Source organism: Calypte anna, unplaced genomic scaffold (assembly GCF_003957555.1).
Source record: "Calypte anna isolate BGI_N300 unplaced genomic scaffold, bCalAnn1_v1.p scaffold_147_arrow_ctg1, whole genome shotgun sequence".
Classification (NCBI taxonomy): domain Eukaryota; kingdom Metazoa; phylum Chordata; class Aves; order Apodiformes; family Trochilidae; genus Calypte; species Calypte anna.
In genome coordinates, this window is record NW_022045449.1 from 441,512 (window position 1) to 463,796 (window position 22,285).

The following is a 22,285-nucleotide window of genomic DNA, read 5'->3' on the forward strand; positions in this document are numbered from 1 at the left end:
GGATGGACTGGGAGAGACTGGGATGGAACTGGGAGGAAACTGGGAGGGGATTGGAAGGGACTGGGAGGGACTGGGAGACAAATGGGAGTGATTTGGAGCCAACTGGGAGCAACTGGGAGGGATTTGGAGTCAACTGGAAGGGTCTGGGACCCATTGGAAGTCAACTGGGAGCAACTGGGATGGACTGGGAGGGACTGGTTTAACTGGCCTATAGTGGTGTATAGTACTTATACTGGTTTATACTGGCCTATACTGCTCTGTACTGGTCTGTACTGGTTTGCACTGGTCTGTAGTGGTTATACTGGTCTGTACTGGTTTATACTGGTCTGTACTAGTCTGTACTATTCTATACTGGTCTATACTCATTAAACTGGTCTATACTGGTCTGTACTACTTTATACTGGTTTATAGTGGTCTACACTGGTTTGTACTGGTCTATATTGCTCTATACTGGTTATACTGGTCGATACAGGTCTATACTGGTTTATACTGTTAATAATGGCTTTACTGGTCTATACTGGTTTGTACAGCTTATATTCATTTATACTGGTTATACTGGTCTATACTGGCATGTACTGGTCTATATTGGTTATACTGGTCTATACTGGTTATACTGATCTGTACTGGTTATACTGGTCGATACAGGCCTATACTGGTTATTCTGGTTTATACTGGTCTAAAAAGGTCTGTACTGGTTTTTTCTGGCAATACTGGTTTATACTGGTCTATACATGTCTAAACCGGTTTATACTGGTTATACTGGCTTATACTGGTAAAACTGATTTATACTGGTCTGTACAGGTTTATACTGGTCTATACTGGTCTGTACTGGTCAATACTGGTAAATACTGATCTATGCTGGTTATACTGGATTATACTGGTCTGTACTGGTTTTTACTGGTCTATACCGGTTTATACAGGTTTATACTGGTAGATACTGGTTATACTGCTTTATACTGTATTCTACTGGTCTGTAATGGTCTATACTGGTTTCCCCTCCCCAGCCTTGGTGGCCCAGGACACTGCTTTGGCCAAGGGGACAATGACCTCACTCCTTGACACAGCCCTTGGCCACCTCTCCTGCAGGCTGTCCTACACTGTCCATGCCTGCAGCTCCTTCCCTTCAGGCTGTTGTCACCCTTCCTGCTTTCCCACCTAACTCTCACCCCAACATTTCCAGACCTTCTCTGGTGTCTCTCTGCTCTCACTGGCTTTGCCTTGAAAAAAAATCTTGGGCTGATCCAGAACCCCACTGGGTAAACATCTAAAACAAGGATACCCTGGGGGCGCGACCTCTTGTTCTTTCCCTCCAGTCTGAACCTGCCAGGGTGACCTTTGTGGAGGTTCTGGACTACCAAGAGAAGTTCCATCATAAAGTCATAGAACTGTCTGGGTGTGCAGGGATGTGAAAGACCAGACATGTATTTCCTATAATCACTCCAAAAGGACTGCCATGACCACCTTTGTGGGAACTTCCCCAATGTACAGTCTGGAGTTTTGCTGGGATGGGTAAAAAACTCATGGACAGACTTAAGGGTGATGTGGGCTGAGAAGAGTGTGTGCCTCAGAGTCTGGGATGGATGCTTCTGATCCCATCCCTCTACTTAGTCTTGCTCTGGGCTGGGGATTTAGGAATGCCCCAGGACATTCCTCTTATCGCTGTTTGTTTGTCTGATTTTGTTAGGCCTGTTTTGTTTCTTTCCTAGAGAAAGAATTGCTCCTCTAAGTGATAATGTGACCCTCAGTCCTTTCCCTCTGTACCAGTCAGTGGTGTCAGAGGAGCTGTTGAGCATTTTCTGGGACCGTATGGTTTCAGTCCCTCTGCCCAGCAGGGCCAGGTCTGGCACTCAGGTTGGACCCAGCAGCACCTTGGTTCCTCTCTGACAAGGAGTTCAGATATCAAGGGGTGTGCGAGCTGTGTCTCCCTGGGTGCCCTCCCCGGGTCATGACAAGTGCCCACCAAGACCTTTCCGATGGGGCTGCTCCCAGCCAGGCAGCCCCAGCCTGTGCCATGGCCCGGGTGAATCCCCTGCAGGGGCAGACACTGGCACTTGTCCTTCTGAGATTTCTCTCTAGGTGAGCTCTGCTGCTCCTTGACACTTTGCATGGAGCAGAGAGGCCTGGGAGAGCTCCTGAGGAAAGACTCCATCCCAGAAGGCATTGAGTCTGTCAGCACCATTGGTGTCTCCCCTCCATGGCCATGCAGGGCCAGTTACACACCCTTGGCTTTCTCTGCCAGGGTTTCACTTGCCAGCCCAGAACAGCTCCCTCCAGGCTCTCCCACCTCCCCTCCCCTCTCTCCCAGCACAGCCCAGTTGCTGCTGGCCCCACACCAGTGCCCAGCCCAGGCTGCTCTGGGCAGTCCCAACACAGCCCCAGCCCCTCTGAAGGGCACAGCAGCTCCTGGGGGGCAGAGAGAGCTCAGAGCCCCAGATGGGTGACCATGCATGGCAAAAGGAGCAGGAGGCACCCTGTGTCCCCTGCTCTCCTCTCCAGGAGATCCGCAGAGCTCTGCAGCCCCTCGGGGCCATCCCCTCTGCCCAGCCCAGCACAAAAGCACTGGCCCTTGTGCTTCTCAAGAGCTCTGACTGCTCCAGGCACAGAGCAGCCTTCCCAGGGCTGCTGCAGCCAGGGAGGGACTTTCACTTCCCATTCATGCATTGAACAGAGACAGCAGAGATGATAATTGCTCCTAGTATATTATACTTAAATCAAGTGGAGGCTCAATGTTTGTCGGTCAAAAAATGGGTGGATATTAAAGTAAGAAAAACGAATAATGACATTAATGTGAAGAAAAGTAAATTATATTTGAGGAAGGAAAAAAATGTAAAGAAATTCATACTTGCAATGTCCTGACAGATACTACATGTCATCAGAATGGAACAGGACGCAGCCTATGGCTGCTGAAAAACCCTAACCATTTCCTCAGAGAGCACTTGAGCTCCTTGTTCCTCATGCTGTAGATGAGGGGGTTCACTGCTGGAGGAACCACCGAGTACAGAAATGACAGCACCAGGTCCAGGGATGGGGAGGAGATGGAGGGGGGTTTCAGGTAGGCAAAGATGGCTGTGCTGAGGAACAGGGAGACCACAGCAAGGTGAGGGAGGCACGTGGAAAAGGCTTTGTGCCTTCCCTGCTCAGAGGGGATCCTCAGCACAGCCCTGAAGATGTCTACATATGAGAACACAATAAATACAAAACATGCTAAAAAGGGAAAAGAACCGAAAGCAAGAAGCCCAAGTTCCCTGAGGTAGGCGTGTGAGCAGGAGAGCTTGAGGATCTGGGGGATTTCACAGAAGAACTGGTCCAGGGCATTGCCCTGGCAGAGGGGCAGGGAAAATGTATTGGCTGTGTGCAGCAGAGCATAGAGAAACCCAGTGCCCCAGGCAGCTGCTACCATTTGGACACAAGCTCTGCTGCCCAGGAGGGTCCCGTAGTGCAGGGGTTTGCAGATGGCCACGTAGCGGTCATAGGACATGATGGTTAGGAGAAAAAACTCTGCTGAGATGAAGAAGACAAAGAAGAAGAGCTGTGCAACACATCCCTTGTAGGAGATGTCGGTGTTGTCCCAGAGGGAATTGGCCATGGCTTTGGGCAGAGTGGTGGAGATGGATCCCAGGTCGAGGAGGGAGAGGTTGAGGAGGAAGAAGTACATGGGGGTGTGGAGGTGGTGGTCACAGGCGATGGTGGTGATGATGAGGCCGTTGCCCAGCAGGGCAGCCAGGTAGATGCCCAGGAAGAGCCAGAAGTGCAAGAGCTGCAGCTCCCGCCTGTCTGCAAATGCCAGGAGGAGGAACTGCCTGATGGAGCTGCTGTTGGACATCTACTGCTTTTAAAAGCATGGGGAGCTGTTTGAGGAGGAAACACAAAAATTTATGACACAATTCCCTAAAAAATGAGACCCATTTCCCTTCCATATCTCCATCCTTCACACATGCACTTTTCTAGGAGTTCTTCCATGAAGCCCATGGATGTAGCCCTGCTTGTTGCTGTTTGTGTCAGTAGGAGCAGGGATTCTGTTCACTGGCTGCCAAGGAGTTGTCCCAGCTGTGCAACAGAGGCTTCATCAGAATAGTGGGGACAGGGACAAACCCTAGAGTGCACATTTTTCAAATTAGATAGTTAGTGATGACAAAGGCACTGCAGCTGCTGTCCTCCCTGTGTAAAAGAACCCTCACAACAGGTAGCAGCTTAAGAGGTTTATTTTTGTATTTTCTTTTGTCTTCTGTCATTTCCTCTGAGGAGTGTTCTTGAGTATCCAAAACCCTCAGCATTGCTGCAGCACTCAGGCAGAACAGAGGGAGCAAAGAGCATTGCCTGCAGCTGCATGCAGATAAGGGGGAGCTGGGCTGTGTCTCTGTCTCTCCCTGCTGAGAGCAGAGGGGCCCGGCTCAGAGCACTCAGTGTCTGACCCTTTCCCAAGGTCTCAACACCCCGTTTCCAGCCCAGGACACACCAGGCTCATTGTGCCTTCTGGAAGGCAGCTCCCAGCTTGGACAGGCAGCCCAAGGAGACAGCCCAGGGATGGAATGAGGGCATCTGATGAAGGGAGGTCAGCTCCCTGCCCAGCCTCACTCAGCCTGCACTGCCCAGAGCTTCCCAGGGCAGAGCACAGCTGGACACCTCCTTGCCTGAAACCATCTGCATGGCAGGAGCCACAAGAGCTGTGCCTGCAGCTGAAACTCCCACTCCCAGCCTGACATCAACAGCAAGAGCAGCTGAGGGGGGCATGGAGAGAGGCAGAGGAAAGGCACTCAGGAAAGCCTTTCGCTCCCCCAGCTCTGTACAACCCTTCCAGAGGGTGATAATGCCTGGCAGGCAACTCCAGCCCCTGGGCAGGGGGAGGTGGGCACATGGCAGCACAGATGCACTTCCCCTCTCCTGTGAGCAGATGGAGGAGGAGGTGCCTAACACTCCAGACCCCATGGGCTGGCTGAGGGCTATGCTGTCACACAGACCTTGATGGACCTGGGAAGGAGATCATGGATGTAGGGTGGTGGAGCATGAAGACACCTGAAATCCGAGAAGGTTCCCAAAAAAACAGAAGGTGAAGGTGTAGGTAATCACAGCCCCTGATCCCACCTCCACAGCTGAGGTTCCCTCCAACCCTGCAAAGAAATAGAAGTGCAGCCTGAGGAAAGACAAACTTCCCAGCAGAAATCAGTGCCCTGACTGTGCTTATGAAAATCCCTTCAGAAATATGTATGATGTGGTATGATGTGGATCCGAAACCAGTGATGTCCCACAGAACAGTCACAGAACCCACACCAGGACCCTGCCCTGTGCTCCCTGTCTCCTGCCAGCCAAAGCTTCTGCCAGCATTAGGGAGCTCCCAGGGCAAGGCTGAGAGCTGCCTCTGGCAGGCAAGCAGCAGAGTCTCTTCCCCAGCACACAGCCCCTGGGCTGCAGGACCCTGCTCTGAAGGACAGCCCTGGGCACCCCTGCCTGCACACACACCCTCAGCCCCTACAGCCATCCCCAGCAGAAGGCAGCTCCACGGCCTCTCCCTCTGACACTGCTCCAGGACAACCCTGCTCTGCCAAACCTTTGCTTCCTGCCCACCAAAATCCTCCGCAAGGATCCCAGCAGCTGTGGCACAGGCTGCCAGCTGGAGAAGGAAGACCCCCTCCAGGAAGCCCAGCTTCACTGCCCCGCAGCCAGAGACTCACCATGGCAGAGGCTGGGAAGATTTCTCTCTCCCCCAGCCCAGGCAGCTCTCAGCTCTCCTCCCAGCCCAGGCTGCCTTTCTCCTCTCTCTCCCTCCTCTCTCTCCCCTGCCCTGCTGCCTGCAGGCAGTGCCCTCAGCCCTGCTGCGCTTTGCAGAGGAGCTGCTCCTGCCCAGAGCTCTCTCTCTGCAGCACTCTCTGCTTGCCAGCAGCTCTCTCAGGCTCAGGAGCCCGGCCCAGCAGCACAGGACCAGCGCCAGACTTTGCCACTTGCTCAACTCTCTCGGGGCTCCCTCCACCTCTCCCTGGGGCTCCCCAGGAACCCAATGGGACACACACTGAAGTCATCAGTGCTCATGTCCCCTCCCTCCCTCCTTTCCAGCACAGCCAGTTCGCCTCTAGACACACAACCTCTGCTTCTCCCACTCTCCCACTGGAGACCCAGGCAGTGCCAGGGGGGAATCTCCTTTTCCTCCTCTGCCCACGCAAGCCACGGCTGACACTGGAGGTGCCAGGGGTGCTCCAATCTCACTGAGAGCAGCTGCTCAATTGAGTGGGCAAGCACAGCCCTGTGGGGCTACAGCAAATGTCAGGGCACTCCAGCACAACCACCTGCTGCTGGCACAACAGCCCAGGACTGTCACATCCCATGGCCTGACCCAGACAACAGCCAAAGGAGATTCCATCTCCCAGGCCAGAGTTTCCCTTTCAGGGAAAAGTTATCCTGTGAGGGTAAACAAAGATTGACAGTCTTCTGACACCATCCAAAAGCCCCTTGATCAGATAAAGATGAAATGAAACTCAAGGTCTTTTTCTCTATAGTCAAAGCATGAATTCTATTGCTCAAACAATTAAAGTTTATTTTCGAGCAAGTTTATGGAACAGAAATCACTCATAAGCATGTATGATTATAGATATTATAAAGACACAAAAGTAGATACTTCATTGTTCAGGCTGTGCAGTCACAAGGGCTGATTGCTTGGATCACAAAAACCACACACTCAAATGACATCTCAACAATGCAATCCCGTCACCCCATGAGTCCAAACATCACAAGGCATGATGATATCATAAGGCAATATCATAAGGCAATGATATCATGATGGCTACAAGCTTAGCATCTTCACTCCAGCTTCTTCAGTTCAGGCAGTGGTGATATGTATGATGTGCAGAGTCCTTGTTCTTCAAGCAGTGTCACCTCCAAAGCTTTCTTTAGCAACACCCTTGGTACTTGATGTGCCTGTCAATTCAGTTCTCCAAAAGCATTTCTAATTCCATTGTTCAAGAGGTGCACTTTACAAGTTGATGTCTTTTAGGATAGGGCACTGGAGATTAGATAATTATTGGTGGCATTATGTGGAGTAACTCTTTACAGTGATCACAAACTTCATAACTGTACAGCATAACAAAACTGAATAAGAATGAAAAGTTTAAAATGTATCAAAATTATAAATACAGAAAGTACCCATTTTGAGTATATTCTTATCTATCTTCTAATTGAGAAGGTTAATTACAACATTTAATTTTAATTCCTCCATTAGTTGCTATAATGATTAATTTTTTTTTTATTTCTTTCTGGTTGAAAATCGCCTTTTAAATTTGTCCCTATGTCTTAAGATTCATCCTAAAGAGTACAAGTGGTATACAATTCCTCTTTCCTGAATTTCCATGATATCTCAATCCAAGCATTGCACCTGCTGTCCCTTAATGCCTGACAAGGCAGAGGAGCTGAGGGAGTCCCTGATCAAACATGTGGATGCACACTGGAGTCCACTGCAGTCCCTCCTCCTGTCACATGCAGCAAGACAAACCAGGCAAGGCAGAGCAGTGCAGTCCCATTCAGGTCACCTAACCTTTTGTCCCAAATCTGGGTTTCATCACCTGGTGTGCATTAAGCCAGTCAAACACACAGAGCTGAGATATTGGGTTTTTTCCCACAATGAGCAGGGCTGGGTGCTGGGTGGTAATTCCACAAAGGCAGCACTTGAACATCTGTAACACCAGATGTGAGGTGACAGTGAACCTCATCATTACTGATAACTCTGACACCACTGACTGAAACAGAATGAAAGGATATAATGTCAGATCACCAATTATAGGAGCAATTCTTTCTCTAGTAAAACAAAACAGCATTAACAAGCCTTCATTGTCTTAGTCTTCATCACTGTGGCTTTTGGATGACCTGCAGCACTTGTCTTTCTTTTCTGGAAGTCCAAAACCCTCTCATTAGTTTTTCTCATTTGGCTCTGAGTGATAAGTTTGCCAAAGTAAGTACATTCTATTATCACATATACCCTTGCCATACCCACACCTACCTATGTTAATTAACTAGTAAATTTCCATGAGACTCCCTCAAACTATTGCTTCTACAATTCTACTACTTCTATTTCTATAAAACCATTGTGTATATGTTTCATTAAACATAATTTTAAATGTCATTAATATTTTAAATATGAATTTTTGTAAAACTACTGATTTCACAAGAAATCAACCAAGCAAAGTAGATGCTGTGGGGCTTTTCAGCCAGATTCTTTTCACTGAGCTCTCACCAACACTTTAATCATCTTGAAAAAAAATCCAAGTTCACTTATTCACTTATTTCAGAAGACATCTGACAGAAGCCTTACTGCAGGCTGCTCGAGGTGTCCCATCACATCACCCATGGTCTCACAGAGGTTTCAGGAGAGCTCATCAAGCATCCCTCCTGACAGGCAAGGAGCAGTAACGCTCCTCTGAAGAACTGTGCCAGCTCCTGGAGTCTACAGGCATCTACAAGGTGGTGAAGGGTCTGGAGAACAAGTGCTCTGAGGAGAGACTGAGGGAATTTGGATTGTGCAGTTTGGAGAAGATGAGGCTGAGAGCTTCTTGCTCTCTCCAGCTCCCTGACAGGAGGTTGTGTGGAGGTGGGTGCTGGCCTCTTCTCTCAAGTGAACAATGAGAGGACAAGAGGACATGGCCTGAAGGTGCACCAGGGGAGGATTAGGTTTTACCTGAGGAAGAATTTCTTTACGGTGAGACTGGTTTGGTGTCAGAACAGTCTTCACAGGAAGGTGGTAGAATCACCAACCCTGGAAGTCTTTAAAAACAGTGTAGTAGAGATGATCCTGCTCTGTTGCTGTCAGCATTGTCCTGCAGTCTGCTGCCTCCCTCTTCTACTGCTCCCTCACCTGTAATCCCAGCCTGCTGTGCAGGAAATGTGTCCAGGATCCCATCCTGCCACATCCCTTTAGGAGGATGTCATAATTGGAAATACTTTTCTGATTTTTCCTCAAATTTAAAAAAAATCCTTCATGATGCTGAAACAGATATTAAATCTCAAATTTTGAGCGGGATATGAAGCGGTTCCTGATCTATTTTGTTCTCCATGAGAAGCTGGAGAAAGCATCATCATTGGTGTGATGTAGCTTTGAAAATGAGGTCAACTTGTCCCTTCATACTTGGTGATGGCTGTGATGGGTCAGGTAATGACAGATGAAATCTAATTTCCAGTAAAATCTCCTTTTTCATTGGGAAGAGCTTTAATGTTTTTCACCGGCATGGAGGCGGTCATGGTTTTTCAAGTGGGAGCGGGAACGGAAGCTCTTCCCACACTCAGGGCACTTGTAAGGACGTTCACCCGTATGGATCCGTAGGTGTTGGGTTAGACTCGAGCTGGCTGTGAAGCCCTTCCCACACTGGGAACACGTGTAGGGTTTTTCACCAGTGTGGACATGTTGGTGATTAATCCAAGAGGTGCTACTACTGAGGGCTTTCCCACAGTGAGTGCAGGGATACAACTTCTCTCCTGTGTGGATGCGGTGATGATGTGATAAGTGGGAACTCTGGGTAAACTCCTTCCCACACTCCAGACACTTATAGGGTTTTTCTCTCGTGTGGATGTGGTGATGCTGTGATAAGTGGGAACTCTGGGTAAACTCCTTCCCACACTCCAGACACTTATAGGGTTTCTCTCCCGTGTGGATGCGGCGATGCTGTGATAAACTGGAACTTTGGGAAAACTCCTTCCCACACTCCAGACACTTATAGGGTCTCTCTCCTGTGTGGATGTGGCGATGCTGTGATAAATGGGAACTCTGGCCGAACTCCTTCCCACACTCAGAACATTTAAAGGGTTTCTCACCCGTATGGATCCGTTGATGCTTGATGAAATCTGATCTCCATCGAAAACCTTTCCCGCAGTCAGGGCAGGTGTAGGACATGGTGCCTGTGTGATGGTGTCACTGTTGGACCAGATCCGATCTGTCACTAAACCGTCTCCTGCAGTCAGGACATCTCTGGGGTCTCTCACCCCAATGGATTTTCGGATGGTGGAGATGGGCTGAGCAGATCCTAAACCTTCTCCTTCATTCCTCCCTGATGTCAAACTTTTCTCCTGCATGGATTTCAATGATTTTCACAATTACACTTACACCAAAATCTTTCCTATCCTTACGACACCCAGGGAGGTTTTTGCCCTGATGGAGTCATCCCGTGTTTGAAGAAAAGCCATAGTATGGTGACAAAATAGGGGTTGGGCTTTTTTTGTTTTGGTGGCAGCCAAAAGCTACATCCAACATACTGTAGATGAAAATGAAGTGCGAGGTGGAATAGGGAGGTTACCCAAAGAGTTGGAAACCCACTGATCATCCTTTACTTCATCTTTAGTGGCTGAACTGGCAGCCAAAACCCAAAGGGGCCATTGTGTGGGGCAGAGGGTGCTGGGGTTTTGAGCCACTGCTGACATGAGTTGTGATGATCCAGTTGTGCTAACACAGTAAGAGGTAATCTAGGACTCCCCCATTACTGTCTTAAACCCCTGGGATGATTCAGGGTTCTTATATCTCACCCAACCAAATCGATATGAGTTTGGGTCCCCTGTCATGGTACCAAATCCCACCACGGCCTATAGGATTACCCTATTGCACCCACAGGCAGGATGAGCTGTCATTCAGTAGGATGAGTTGGGGTCTCCTAAGGGAGTCCCCGATTGTGGCTTCCAAGCCCTGGGGTTATCAAGTCCCCTGGAAGGATTGTGGACTTGCCATCCTTATCCCTGGCTCGAGGGTGATTTGAGGGTCCCCAGTTGCAGACCCCAAACCCTTGGGATGACTTTGGGGTCCCCTATCACAGCCCTGCCCACCAATATTTCTTGGGCTCCCCCCATATTATTATGAGGGAGCTAAAATCACAGCTCTTCCACCCTCCAGACGAGTTGGAGGGTGTCCAGTCCCACCACCCTCACCCCAGGGATAAGTTTAGTTCTCCTTTCCCACCCATCCTCCCCCCCTCCCCATCTTGTGCTGCTCACCCCCAGTTTGGGCAGTACTGGGATAACCACCCCCCTCCCATCACTTCCCATCACCCCCCAGTACCTGCGGGGGGAGCACAGCCAAGGCTGGGGGGGGGGAGGGGGCGATGCTCTGGAGGTCACCAGTTAGTGGATCCTGGCTGTGGGGTGGTGGGGTGTGAGTGCAGCCCCGGGACGGAGGAGTGAAACCTTCCCAGGAGCTGCAGTGCGATCATGGGAAGCAGCAGGGGGAGGAAGAAAAGGTGGGGAGGGGCCTGGCCTGGGCAGGACGAGATTGAATGTTGGCAGGGAGGACAAACCAGGGTTGTGTCCTGGAGGGGCTGGGGACATGAGGATTGTGGCATGGGCAGGGGGAGGGGACACATCACAGGTGGGTGGTGCTGAACCAACCTCAACACAAAGCCCGCAGGCCCTGGAGGTAAGAAGCTGTAAATTCACTGCTTTCAGGTGTAAACTCAGGGGGACAATGACCAAACCAGTGGTTACTGCCCTGAAGGTTCTTCTTTTTCCTCCATTTCCATTTCACACTCAGCTTGTTTCTGATCCTGGGACAGAAACCACTGAAAAATAATTTTTGACTCTTCAGGGCACCTCAATTTTTGGGATGCTGCAGACTCCAACTCTGCAAGAGTAAGAGAGATCAGAAACATTTTTCTGGGTTCTCCACAGCTCTGGAATGTGGGTTCCACAGGCACCATGGGCTAAAGGCCAGGGCAGCTGCTCTGAACTGGCCAACCCCAGTGTTCCACAGTATGACCACCAACAGTCTCCCTGTAGAGCAGGAAATTTGTCCAGATGACATTCAAGGCCCCTTCCATCCCAAATCATTCTATGACTAAAGTCTGTGGAGATGGTTTGGCTCCTCAACCCTCTTGAAGAGGTTGGGGGGGGTCGCTAATCTTACTTCCCTCACCCCAGGGATAATTTCAATTCCCCCCTCTCACGCATTCCCCTCCCCATCCTGTGCTGCTTGTCCCTAGTTTAGGCAGTACTGGGATAACCACCCCCCTCCCATCACCTCCCAGTACCTGCAGGGGGGGCACAGCCCAGGCCAGTGGGGAGGGGCGGTGATGCTCTGGTGGTCACCAGTTGAGGGGTCTTGGCTGCGGGGCGGGGGGTCCGGGTGCCCTCCCAGGGTGGAGGAGCGAAACCTCCCAGGAGCTGCAGCCTGATCACTGGAAGTAGGGGGGGAGGAAGAAAAGATGGGGAGGGGCCTCGGGGGGAGGGACTAGACCCGAGGGGTGAGGTTGGAAGTGGGGAGGGGGGGGAAACCAGGGTTGTGCCCTGGGGGGTTGGGGACATCAGGCTTGTGGCATGGGCAGGGGGAGGGGACACATCACAGCTGGGTGGTGCTGACCCAACCTCAACACAAAGCCCATGGGCCCTGGAGATAAGAGGCTGTTAATTCACTGCTTTCAGGTGTAAACTCAGGGGGACAATGACCAACCCAGATGAGGGTTGCTGCCCTAAAGGTTCTTCTTTTCATTTTATTTTCATTTCCCACTCAGCTTGTTTCTGATCATGGCACAGAATTCATTCTGAAATAATTCTTTTCTGCTCACAGCACCTTGAGTTTTTGGAGGCTGCAGAGTCCAACTCTGCAGTCCAATAAAAGAAAAGAGATCAGAGGCATTGGGTTGTGGTGCCAGGACTGGAACTGTGGCAGCTTCCAGAAGCTTCTCACAGGAGCCTCCCCTGTGGCCTCCCCTGCTTCCAAAACTCCGCTGCACTAAAGCAAGACAGTTTAAAACTTGAATAGTTAGATTTTAGATTAGATAGTAGGAGAAAATTCTTTAGCATGAGGGCTGTAATGCACAGGAATAGTTTGTCCACAGGAGCTGCGGAGCATGGATCAATCTGATCTCGTGGGAGGTGTTCCTGCCCATGCAGGGGTGTTGCAATTAGATGATCTTTAAGGCCCCTCCCAACCCAAACCATTCTATTATTCTGGGTTAATTGGTTCCTCACTCCTGTCTGAAACAACAATGCAAAGAATGTCACTCAAAGGGGCTTTTTATTAGCAGAGGTCCCTCTAGCCTTTGGGTGGATATTTCAGTATGGTTATAGCTCATTAATATGTTAGTACAATGAATATCACTACTCAGTATTTTTCTGCTCAACACTCAAGGCTGTGACCAAGATAAGTTGTGGGGAGCTGTGGGGAGTGCTCCTTCCCATCACTGCCACCTCTCTTGCAGGTATCTTGCAGGCCTGTCTCAAGGCCAGGCTGTTGCCTACTTGGGATGTTTTTTCCCAAGAATTAGAACTTGGTTTTGTCTACTTCTCACTTTTTCACTGCTGTGTGAGCCCTCTTATTCTTCTGTGTCTTTTCCCCCAGATCTTTATTTCTTTCCATTACTAAATGGCATCAGGGCTGTGTGGTCTGTGCTCCCCTCTCCCCTGGCTCCTGCTGCCCTGTCACTTGTATGGAGGGGATCCTCGTCTCCCCTGCGTCCCCCTGGCACCGGGCTGGCCTGGCTCTGCCTGCTGCCCAGAAGTGCCTGGCTCTCCTGTCCCTGAGCTGGGCTCTCCTGGCTGCCAGGCTGGGCTTGGCTCTGCCCTGCATGCTGGCAGAGCTCTCCTCCCTCACAACATGGGCCCGGCTCTCCCTGCTCCTGCCTCGGCTCTGTCCCTCCCTGCATCCCGCTGCAGCTCTCCCTGCTCCCCAAAGGTTCCACCTCTCCCCGCTCCTTGGCCAGGCCAAGCCCAAGGGTGGCCGGGTACAGGCTGAGCCACTGCTCCATGTACCGGCAGCAGCCCGGCCGCCCGCTGCCGGTACCAGAGCTCACTGCCAGGGTCCAGCCCAGCGCAGCGCCAGGGGCTGTGTTCCAGCTGCTGGTGGCTGAAGTCCCAGCTCTGGCCTGCCGTGCCACCAGCCCTGCCACCCTCCCAGGCTTCCATGGCCATCTGCACCCAGGCAGGGACACAGGGACACCCTGAGGGCCGGACGCAGAGCAGGGCAGTGGAGAGGAGCCAGGGAGCCAGCGCAGGCCCTGCTTCACCCTGCCTGTTCTGATGCACAGTGCTTGCTGGGGGGGGCAGGGGTCCCAATGTTCCAAACTGCTCACCCCTCCCAGGACCCCCATCGTCCCCAAGGGCCCCCTCAGGGCCCTGCTTGGGCTTCCCCCAGCATCTCAGATCCTTTCAACATTCCCACGTGCAAAAGTGCCACAGCAGCACCTTCCAAGGGGGGTGTGGGGACTGTGTGCAGAAAGGGGAAAGGGTGTGCAAGGGCCAAGAGGCGTGCAAGGGCCAAGGGGGGTGCAAGGGCGTACACACAAAGCCCCCTGCAAAGGCCACGTCTGCAGCAGGGCAGGAGTGTGCAAGGCTTTGTCTGTGCAGAGGGATGCACAGAGGCCCTGTGTACAAAGCCGAGGGGCAGTGCACAGCTCAGGTGTGCACGGCTGCGCACCAGGGCCACGTGTGCCAGAGACGAGGCGTGCAAGAGGCAAGCAGCCGCAGGCGAAGGCCTGATGTTTGCCAGGGTGTGCTGGGACTGGCTGTGCCTGCCAGGGCTCTGCAAGGTTGCTCACCACTCTTCACCTGGGAGCTGCTGAAGGAGTGAGTGCTCCTTGATGTCCTTCAGCTGCTCCCTCAGCTGCACAGTCCAGGCAGTGCCACAGCGTGGCTCCTGCCCTTCTGCAGGTGGAGGCCTTCAGCCCCAAGGCCCCCACCTTGGTGCTTCCCATGGTCTTCATCTGCTCCAGCTGATGGTGCTTCTGCTCACTGAAGAGCTGCTGTGGGGATGGGAGAGGAAATGTCAGTGCCGCTCTCTGGGGCCTATAGACACCATCTTGTATGGAAAGAGTAAAAATACACGAGATTGAATCCTTGTATATCAAATATGAATGATATTTTGTAACCTTGTAGTAATCATTAAAAACATCATTTATCAAAAATAATTGACTTAATGCTTTCAAAGAGAGGATGTTAAAGAAACCCTGCCAGCCACACCCTGGACTCTGGCCCAGTTCTGGTCACAGGTCTTCAGGAGATGACTCAGATGTTTCCAAATAGTGCAATATGCAAAGTCCTCTTGACTTGCAGGGTGCTTGGTATATAGGGCTGGACCCCCTTGCAGGGATTTTGGATGCCTCCCCTACGCACTGTGTAGGATTTTCCCCCTTGTAGGGAAGGGCTCTCCAAATCCTTACTGCAAATCCTCCTTGAGAAGTTGTGGATGCTGGAAGTGTTGAAGGGCAGGTCAGGTTGGTCTTGGAGCAGCCTAGGCTAGTAGAAGGTGTCCCTACCCATGGGACTCGATGATCTTCAAGGTTCCTCCAACCCATTCCATGGAATCCTCCTGCCCAGTGTCTGGTTCAGGTCGGCCCAGGTCCCACCTTTGGTTTGACCCCAGGTCCTACCTTTGGTTTTACTCCAGGTCCTGGAGATGCCCCTGGCAGCTCCTCTCAGCTCCAGTCCTTTTGGTCACTTTGACAGCTCAGACTTGTCCCCCATCCTCCCTGACCCCCAGGGGCTGTTGAGCACTTGCCCTAATTACTGAGTTCTGGCAGGCTCAGTGGGGCCCATTGATACCTTGAGGTACTTTGATTTTCTTGTCCTGACTTTGACTTCTGGAGATATGTCTTCAGTCTTCTCTCAGTAACTGAGGCTCATGCAGTGATCCTCAAATGTCCTAAAGAGTTGTCCTTTACATCTTCAAGACCTGAAGAGCTCATTGTTAACAATTCTTGGTGGAGTTAAGGAGGAAGTTTTCAAAGTGCAGCTAATAAAAACTCTTGTTTTGTTGCAAGGAAATATTTCATTCCTTTGTAGTTCAGAGGAGAGGGTCTAGCAGCATTCTCCAAGTGATAATGTTCCAGAGGGTCACCTGAAAATGCCTGCACCTGAAGACCTGAAGGTGGGACTCTTAAGCTTGCAGAAGGGGAGAATGAATGGAAAAATCATCCATGTTTACAAGGATGTAATGGGAGAGAGCCAGGAGGATGGTGCCAGGTTCTTCTCTGTTATGCCCAATGACAGGGCAAGAGGCAACAGACAGAAGCTTGAGCATAGGAGGTTTCATATAGACACAAGAAGAGTTTTTTTTTTTGCTGCAAGGGAGACAGAGCACTGGCACAGGCTGCTCAGGGAGGTCATAGAGTCTCCTTCTCTGGGGACATTCCCAGGTGACCTCCTGTAGGTGACCCTGCTCTGGCAGGGGGGTTCAATCCTTCCCATCACTCTCATCTCTCTTGCAGGTATCTTGCAGGACTGTCTCAAGGCCAGGCTGTTGCCCACTTGGGATATTTTTTTCCCAAATTATAACCTGGTTTTCTCTAATTCTTACTGTTTCATTTTTATGTGAGCCCTATTTTTATTCTGCGTCTCTCCCTTCTTCACTTTTTTGTGATTTTTCATAAAATGTGATTTTTTGCATAATTTTTACTTCTTTCAATTAATAAATGACATAAGGGTTGTATGATCTGTGCTCCCCTTTCCATTGGTTCCTCCTGCCCTGCCACCAGTAGGGGAGTGTTGAAAATGACCAAGACTCAATTTTCTGTTAATGGTTTAATTTAATTAATAAAATTGGAATAAGCAAAACAGCGCTGGGTGTGTGGGGAGTCTCCACTCCACTCACACGCACACACCACTAAGCTCTGGAATTACCTTTTATTGATTACAATTCTATGGGTATTCAAAAGAAGGTGGTTTTTCATACATATTCATAGGATTACATCATGCCATTATAATATTCATGATAGGTGGAGTCTGGGCAGAGTCTGAGTAGAGTGTGAGAGGAGTGTTCTTTTGGGAAGATATCCGGGGTCGTCAGGGGGTCTTTGGATGAAGTAAGAGGTCTTTCTCAAGCTTGAACATTTTACCTTTCTTGATTTTGCTGACTTTATTATATTGTTACAAGGCAATATCAGACCCTAGCCATAACCTTCCACTTATCTGCTGGTTGTGACATCTTTATGTTCTTCTTGTGCAGATGTTCACATTCCTTTGTTAGCCTTGGCAATGTCTTGTTTTAAGAACAGGACCTACACTTTTAATTATCTTCCAGATAGAAGTTAGTCTCCTCGTTAGGGCCTTGTTTTGTGCACACAGTTTCAGTGGGAAATTATATGTCTCAGCTGCTTTGCCTAGCCCCCTATCCACTTCTTACTCAGTTTAATTCTTTTCCTGAATGTTACTGGTTAGGAATACAAATTCATCAACATATATTACAGGGGGGTTGTGCTTGCCCTTAATTGGTTGTGCTTCACGAATTTAACACCTTAAAAGGTGTTCTATTAAGCACCTTTTTTATCCAGATCAAATTCAAACTCAGTCACTGCAGATTCAGTCAAAATATTTCCTCAGTGTTCCTCGGGATCCCCCAATCCAAGTTCTTCACCCTCTGTCCAAAAGCCAATCCCCACCCAGAGTGCAGATATTTGGTTTATTAAGGTCTGCCCAGAAAAGGTGCCAGGAGACATTTCCCCAAAGCCTGAAGGCCTCTGGAGAAGACATTAGGGTTTGCTGTGAAGACCAAAGACACAGAAGAAGCTTCAGGGCAGGAAAGGCTGCCTTGGTCATTGTCCTCCTGATTTACACCTGAAAGCACTGATTCAACAGCTTCTTGTTTCCAGGCTCCTGAGGTCTTTGTTTTGTGATCAGGTCAGGAAGTGTGTCCTCCCATTCCCTCCTCCCCACCCCCTTTACACAGCCCTTCAGGTTTTTCAGCCTTGAACAACCTTTGTGGCTGTTAACCCTTTTCTTTCAACAACAAATCCCCCCTTTGAGACTCATGGGGGTATTTTACACAGCCCATAACCTTCACTTGTTGTGTTCATGTAGAACCATGAATCACCAGGATGCTCTAAGCCCATTCCAACCTTGCCTTGAACCCTTCCAGGGATGGAGCAGCCAGAGATTCTCTGGGCAACCTCATCCAGTTTCTCGTCTCCCTCACAGAAAAGAATTTCTTCCTCAGCTATCAAATCAATCACCCCTCTTCACATCTCTTCACATCTGTCTGGTCACTCCAAGCCCTTGTCAAAAGTCCCTCCTCATCCCTCCTCGTTTGATTATTTTGTGATAAAATGTGTAACCTTTGGAAGTAATGAAGGAGTACTAGGCAATCATCCCCAAAGCTCACACCACTCTGAACAAGCCTTGCAGTTTAGAAAGTTTTTAATCACTGGAAAATCCCTTGGAGGGGAAAGGGGAGAAGGAATGGAGCCCTGAGGGTTGCAATGAAAAGAGACGGTTTGTGATCATACTGTGGAACACTGGGGTTGGCCAGGTCAGACCATCTGACCCGGATTTTAGCCCATGGTCACATGTATTCCTCATTCTGGAACAGGACAAAACCCAACACAGCACTTCTGATCTCCCTTCCTCTTGTTTAGTTGGAGTCTGAAGCCTCCAAAAACTTGAGGTGCTCTGAAGAGAAAAAATATATTTTAGAATGAATTCTTCCCAGGATCAGAAACAAGTGGAGCCTGAAGTGGAAGTGAAGGATAAGAAAGAACACTCAGGGCAGTAACCACTGGGTTGGTCATTGTCCCCCTGAGTTTACATCTGAAAGCAGTGAATTAACAGCCTCTTATCTCCAGGGCCCATGGGCTTTGTGTTGAGGTTGGATCAGCACCACCCAGCTGTGATGTGTCCCCTCCCCCTGCCCATGCCACAATCCTGATGTCCCCAACCCCTCCAGGACAAAACCCTGGTGTTCTGCCCCTGCCAACTTCCAACCTTGTCCCCCCCAGGTCAGGTCCCTCCCCCCCAAGGCCCCTCCCCACCTTTTCTTCCTCCCCCCACTGCTTCCTGTGATCACGCTGCAGCTCCCGGGAGGTTTCGCTCCACCGCACCAGGCTGCACCCACACCTCCCGCCCTGCAGCCAGGACCCCCCAGCTGGTGACCACCAGAGCATTGCTGCCCCCTCCCTACCGGCATGGGCTGTGCCCCCCCTGCAGGTACTGGGAGGTGATGGGTGGTTATGGGAGGGGGGAAGATGGAGAAGGGAAGGGGGGAACTAAACTTATCCCTGGGGTGAGGGTGGTTGGATTGGTGACCCTCAACTTTAAAAGGAGTGTGGAGAAGCTGTGATTTGGTCTCCCCCCACTTCATCCAGGGATTCCCAACTCCTTCTGGTTTGCAGGGCTGTGATAAGGGGATCCCAAAGTCATCCCAATGGTTTGGGGGCTGCAATTTAGGACCCTCAAATCACCCTGGAGCCAGGGGTAATGATGGCAAGTGTGGAATACTTCCAGGGGATTTAATAATCCCAGGGCTCAGGAGCCTCAATCCGGGGCTCCCAAAATATCTCACGAGACCCAAACTCATCCCAGTGGATGAAAGCTTATCCTGGATGTGGGTGCAGTAGGGGAGTCTCAAGGTCTTGGTGGGATTTGGTACCATGATGGGGAAGCCAAACTCATACCAAAGTGGTTGATTGAGATATAAGACCCCGAAATCACCCCAGGGGTTTAAGACAGCAATGGGGGAGTCCTAAATTACCTCTTGCAGTGTCAGCACAATTGGGTCATCACAGCTCAAGCCAGGAGTGGCTCAAAACCCCAGCACCCCTCCCCCACACAGTGGCCCCTTTGGGTTTTAGGTGCCAGCGTAGATCCTAAAGAGGAAGTAAAGGATGATCACTGGGTGTCAAGCTCTATGGTTAACCTTCCTGTTCCACCTCACACTCCATTTTCACTCACAGTAGGTTTGATGTAGGTTTTGGCTGCCCTCACCCCACAGAAAGCCCAAACTCTACTGTGTTAACACACTAGAGCTTCTTTTTCAAAGACAGGGTGACTCCATATTGGGAAAAACCTCTCTGGGCACCCTAAGGTTAGGAAAGATTTCAGGCAAAGTGTGATTTTAGATAAAAATCATTGAATCTATCCAGGATTTAAATTTGACATAGGTGAGCAATGTAGGAGAAGGTTTAGGGTCCACTCAGCCCATCTCCACCATCAGAAAATCCGTTGGGGTGAGAGACCCCAGAGATGCCCTGACTGCAGGAGACGGTTTAGTGACAGCTCGGATCTGGTCCAACGGTGACACCATCACACAGGCACCATGTCCTACACCTGCCCTGACTGCGGGAAGGATTTTAGCAGGAGATCAGTTTTTATCCAGCATCAACAGATCCATACGGGTGAGAAACCCTTTAAATGTTCTGACTGTGGGAAGGAGTTTACCCGAAGTTCCAACTTATCACGGCATCACCGCATCCACATGGGACAGAAACCCTATAAGTGTCTGGAGTGTGGGAAGGATTTTACCTGGAGTTCCTCTTTATCACAGCATCACCGCATCCACACAGAAGAGAAACCCTATAAGTGTCTGGAGTGTGGGAAGGAGTTTTCCCAGAGTTCTGATTTATCACGGCATCGCCGCATCCACACAGAAGAGAAACCCTATAAGTGTCTGGAGTGTGGGAAGGAGTTTACCCAGAGTTCCCATTTATCACAGCATCACCGCATCCACACAGGAGGGAGTCCCTATAAATGTCTGGAGTGTGGGAAGGAGTTTTCCCAGAGTTCCTCTTTGTCACGTCATCACCGCATCCATACAGGAGAGAAGTTGTATCCCTGCACTCTCTGTGAGAAAGCCTTCAACAGGAGCACCTCTTGGATTAATCACCAACATGTCCACACTGAGGAAAAACCCTACACGTGTCCCCAGTGTGGGAAGGGCTTCACAGCCAGCCCAGGTCTCAGCCAACACCTACGGATCCATAAGGGTGAACGTCCTTACAAGTGCCCTGAGTGTGGGAAGAGCTTCCGTCAAAGCTCCCATTTGAAGAAGCATCAACGCCTCCATACCAGTGAAAAACATTAAAGCTACTCCAAGTGCAAGATGAGACTTTTCTGGAAATTAGATTTCATCTGGCATTACCTGACCCATCACAGCCATCACCAAGGATGAGGGGACAAGTTGCCCTCATTTTCCAAGCTCCACCACACCAGTGATGCTTTCTTCAGCTTCTTCTGGACAACCAAATGGAGTCAGCTCAGGAACCACTTTGTGTCCCATCCAAAATTTGGGATTTAATATTTGTTTCAGCTTCATGAAGGTTTTTTTTTTTACCAAATAAGGAAAAAACAGGAAAGTATTTACAATTATGACACCCTCCTAAAGGGATGTGGCAGGATGGGATCCTGGACACTTTTCCTGCACAGCAGTGTGGGAGTGCAGCTGAGGGAGCAGTAGAAGAGGGAGGCAGCAGTCTGAAGGACAATGCTGACAGCAACAGAGCAGGATCATCTCTACTACACAGTTTTTAAAGACTTCCAGGGTTGGTGATTCTACCACCTTACTGTGAAGACTGTTCTGACACCAAACCTGTCTCTCAGTAAAAACTTCCTCCTCAAATCAAAAATTTCTCTGGTGCAACTTCAGGCTATGTTTTGTCCTCTCATTGGTCACTTGAGAGAAGAGGCCAGCACCCACCACAACACAACCTCCTTTCAGGGAGATGTAGAGAGCAAGAAGCTCTCCTCTCAGCCTCATCTTCTCCAGAATGCACATTCCCAATTCCCTCAGTCTCTCCTCAGAGCACTTGTTCTCCAGACCCTTCACCACCTTGTAGATGCCTGCAGACTCCAGGAGCTGGCACAGCTCTTCAAAGGAGCGTTACTGCTCCTTGCCTGTCAGAAGGGATGCTTGATGAGCTCTCCTGAAAGCTCTGTGACACCATGGGTGATGTGAGGGGACACCTCGAGCAGCCTGCAGTAAGGCTTCTCTCAGTTGTCTCCTGAAATAAGAGAATTATGTCTCGAATGGTTTCTCATGAGGATGGAACAAGCTGGTGACATCTCAATAGACAAGAATCTGGAAGAAAAGCCCAAGAAGATCTTCCTTGTTTGAATGATTCATTTCTTGTGAAGCAGTAGATTTCTAGAAATAGAAGTAGTAGTTTAAAAATACATATGTGCAATTGGTCTAATGCAGTGGCAGTATTAATGTAGTAGAAATGTATAAGTAATATTTTAAGGGAGCCTCATGGAATTTCAATAGCTGACTAATATAGGTAGGTGTGTGTATGGCAAGGGTATATGTGATAATGGAATTTAGTTACTATGGAAAACTCATAAATGAGAGCAGATTATGGGATATAAGAAGGTTTCCAAAGTCTACAGAAGGACCAAAACTGAGACAAAATTAGTTACAAGTTCTTTTCGTATTTATAATTGTGTTATATTTGTGTAAATTTGCCAATTTTATTTGGTTTTGTTATGCTCTACTGTTGTGAAATTTGTGATCACTCTACATAGTGAATAATGTTACTGCACATAATGCCACAAAGAAGACTCAGATTTGGAGTGCCCTTTTAGTGTCCTAAAACACATCAGTGTGTAAAGTGCACCTCTTGAACAATTGAATTAG

General features: G+C 49.7%; 2 protein-coding genes and 1 pseudogene across 2 annotated transcripts in view; 1 reads left to right on the forward strand and 2 right to left on the reverse strand.

The window, feature by feature from the left end:
- Positions 1 to 2,872: 2,872 nt before the first annotated feature.
- On the reverse strand, positions 2,873 to 3,826 carry LOC115600220 (olfactory receptor 14J1-like). Its single transcript, XM_030468507.1, has one exon. It carries the CDS (start codon positions 3,821 to 3,823, stop codon positions 2,873 to 2,875), a length of 951 nt encoding a protein of 316 aa, XP_030324367.1. The 5' UTR covers positions 3,824 to 3,826.
- Positions 3,827 to 9,184: 5,358 nt separating this feature from the next.
- Positions 9,185 to 22,285, reverse strand: part of LOC115600226 (zinc finger protein 850-like) — a 71,333-nt gene continuing 58,232 nt past the window's right edge. The window contains 1 exon segment of the mRNA XM_030468512.1: positions 9,185 to 9,870. Within this exon segment, the coding sequence (XP_030324372.1) occupies positions 9,185 to 9,870 (686 nt within the window).
- The window catches only part of LOC115600224, a 147,574-nt pseudogene continuing 145,159 nt past the window's right edge, over positions 19,871 to 22,285 (forward strand).

Bases quoted from the DNA above. Each gene is read 5' to 3' on its own strand.
- LOC115600220 (XM_030468507.1), bottom strand. From the start codon at position 3,823: ATGTCCAACAGCAGCTCCATCAGGCAGTTCCTCCTCCTGGCATTTGCA.